Consider the following 2,031-nt stretch of genomic DNA (forward strand, 5'->3'; position numbering starts at 1 on the left):
TGAAAACATTTACGATTGTTCATTATCAACTTGCAACTGAGTGAAAACAACAACAAAAACTTCCTTAGTGACAGCCAATTGGTCATTTTCTTTTTAAATTAAAAATATCTTGTGATCTGTTTCTGTTCACTGAATCCCCAAAATAAAAAAAAATTAATTTTGCAGGCCCTCTTTAATCGAGCCTGTTCATGGACAGCTTTGTGAAGTGCAATCTATTGTCCTACCCCTTAGCATTGGTTTGTCAGGACATACAGGAGCTGGCCAGGCGCTTTGGTGTAGATATGGAGCAGTGCCGCAGCCACTGGCACCAGGTACGTGCCAGTCTAGAGGGGACTGATCAGTCAGCTGACCAGACCATGACCTGGATTACTGGCAACCTTTCTACCAGTAATTCAGCTCTTTACAGAATTGCTGCTGTGGGTCTCCTCCTCCCAACCTCTACTGCAGGTAAGCATTATTATATTCATTCATTCTTGAACATAAATGAAATTCCAATGACAGTTGCAGATGTGTAACACTTTGCTAGAAGTTTTTAAACAGTTCAAATATAAATTATTTTACTTAGTTAAGTTTAAACAGGCTGGAAGTTTTAAATTTTCAAAAATTCACAGCAAACAAACAATATAAATAAAAGACATGATGTTAACATAAAATATTTAATGATTACTTTCATTCATTAATTTCAGATTGTGAGCAAGGATTCAGCTGCCTGAAGAGAGTTAAGACTGAAAACAGGAATTGTCTCTCTGTTAAAGTTCTAAACTATCTTCTTGCCGTCTCCCTTCAAGGACCCCCATTAGAATCTTTCAACTTTGAGAAGGCAGTCAAGGCATGGAATGACAACAAACCTAGAAGACAGGCCCACTTTTAATGATGTTAATGAAAAAAAACAACAACTGAAATATACTCATTTAAATGGGACACACACATGCATATAAATGTTGATTATATGTTGTGAACTTGTGTTTATATATAATTGTTTATTTATTTGAATTGTTGGAAATGGAAAAAGCAAATAATAAAAATTAAGAAAATGTTTATCAAGTGAAAAGCTTTCATAATTTGTTTTAAAACAGCCCACAGCAGTATCTTGACACCTAAAATGGCAAAAATTTTCGACACGCGGTACGGGGGTCAAGACCCCCTCCCACACCCACCCCCGTCTAATTCCAAAAATGTAGCGCTTAAAAAAAATCCTGGGGAATTCCCTGCATTGTGTTACAGTAAATATAATCGATAAACGTATTATATAATGAATGTATCATATAACATGTGTTACAGTAAATGTAACCGATAAACGTATTATATAATGAATGTATAATATAACATGTGTTACAGTAAATATAACCGATAAACGTATTATATAATGAATGTATAATATAACATGTGTTACAGTAAATATAACCGATAAACGTATTATATAATGAATGTATAATATAACATGTGTTATAGTAAATATAACCGATAAACGTATTATATAATGAATGTATAATATAACATGTGTTACAGTAAATATAACCGATAAACGTATTATATAATGAATGTATAATATAACATGTGTTATAGTAAAAATAACCGATAAACGTATTATATAATGAATGTATAATATAACATGTGTTACAGTAAATATAACCGATAAACGTATTATATAATGAATGTATTATATAACATGTGTTACAGTAAATATAACCGATAAACGTATTATATAATGAATGTATAATATAACATGTGTTACAGTAAATATAACCGATAAACGTATTATATAATGAATGTATAATATAACATGTGTTACAGTAAAGATAACCGATAAACGTATTATATAATGAATGTATAATATAACATGTGTTATAGTAAAAATAACCGATAAACGTATTATATAATGAATGTATAATATAACATGTGTTACAGTAAATATAACCGATAAACGTATTATATAATGAATGTATAATATAACATGTGTTACAGTAAAGATAACCGATAAACGTATTATATAATGAATGTATAATATAACATGTGTTACAGTAAAAATAA

General features: G+C 30.2%; 1 protein-coding gene across 1 annotated transcript; it reads left to right on the top strand.

Moving 5' to 3' along the window:
• The first annotated feature begins 14 nt into the window (after positions 1–14).
• LOC132718595 (uncharacterized) lies at positions 15–1,193 on the top strand. Its single transcript, XM_060702311.1, has 2 exons — positions 15–447; positions 687–1,193. Exons 1-2 carry the CDS (start codon positions 189–191, stop codon positions 869–871), a joined length of 444 nt encoding a protein of 147 aa, XP_060558294.1. The 5' UTR covers positions 15–188; the 3' UTR covers positions 872–1,193.
• The last annotated feature ends 838 nt before the right edge of the window (positions 1,194–2,031 follow it).

This window comes from Ruditapes philippinarum, unplaced genomic scaffold, assembly GCF_026571515.1.
Source record: "Ruditapes philippinarum isolate M1 unplaced genomic scaffold, ASM2657151v2 ctg7611_1_1_1_1, whole genome shotgun sequence".
NCBI classification, from domain to species: Eukaryota; Metazoa; Mollusca; class Bivalvia; order Venerida; family Veneridae; genus Ruditapes; species Ruditapes philippinarum.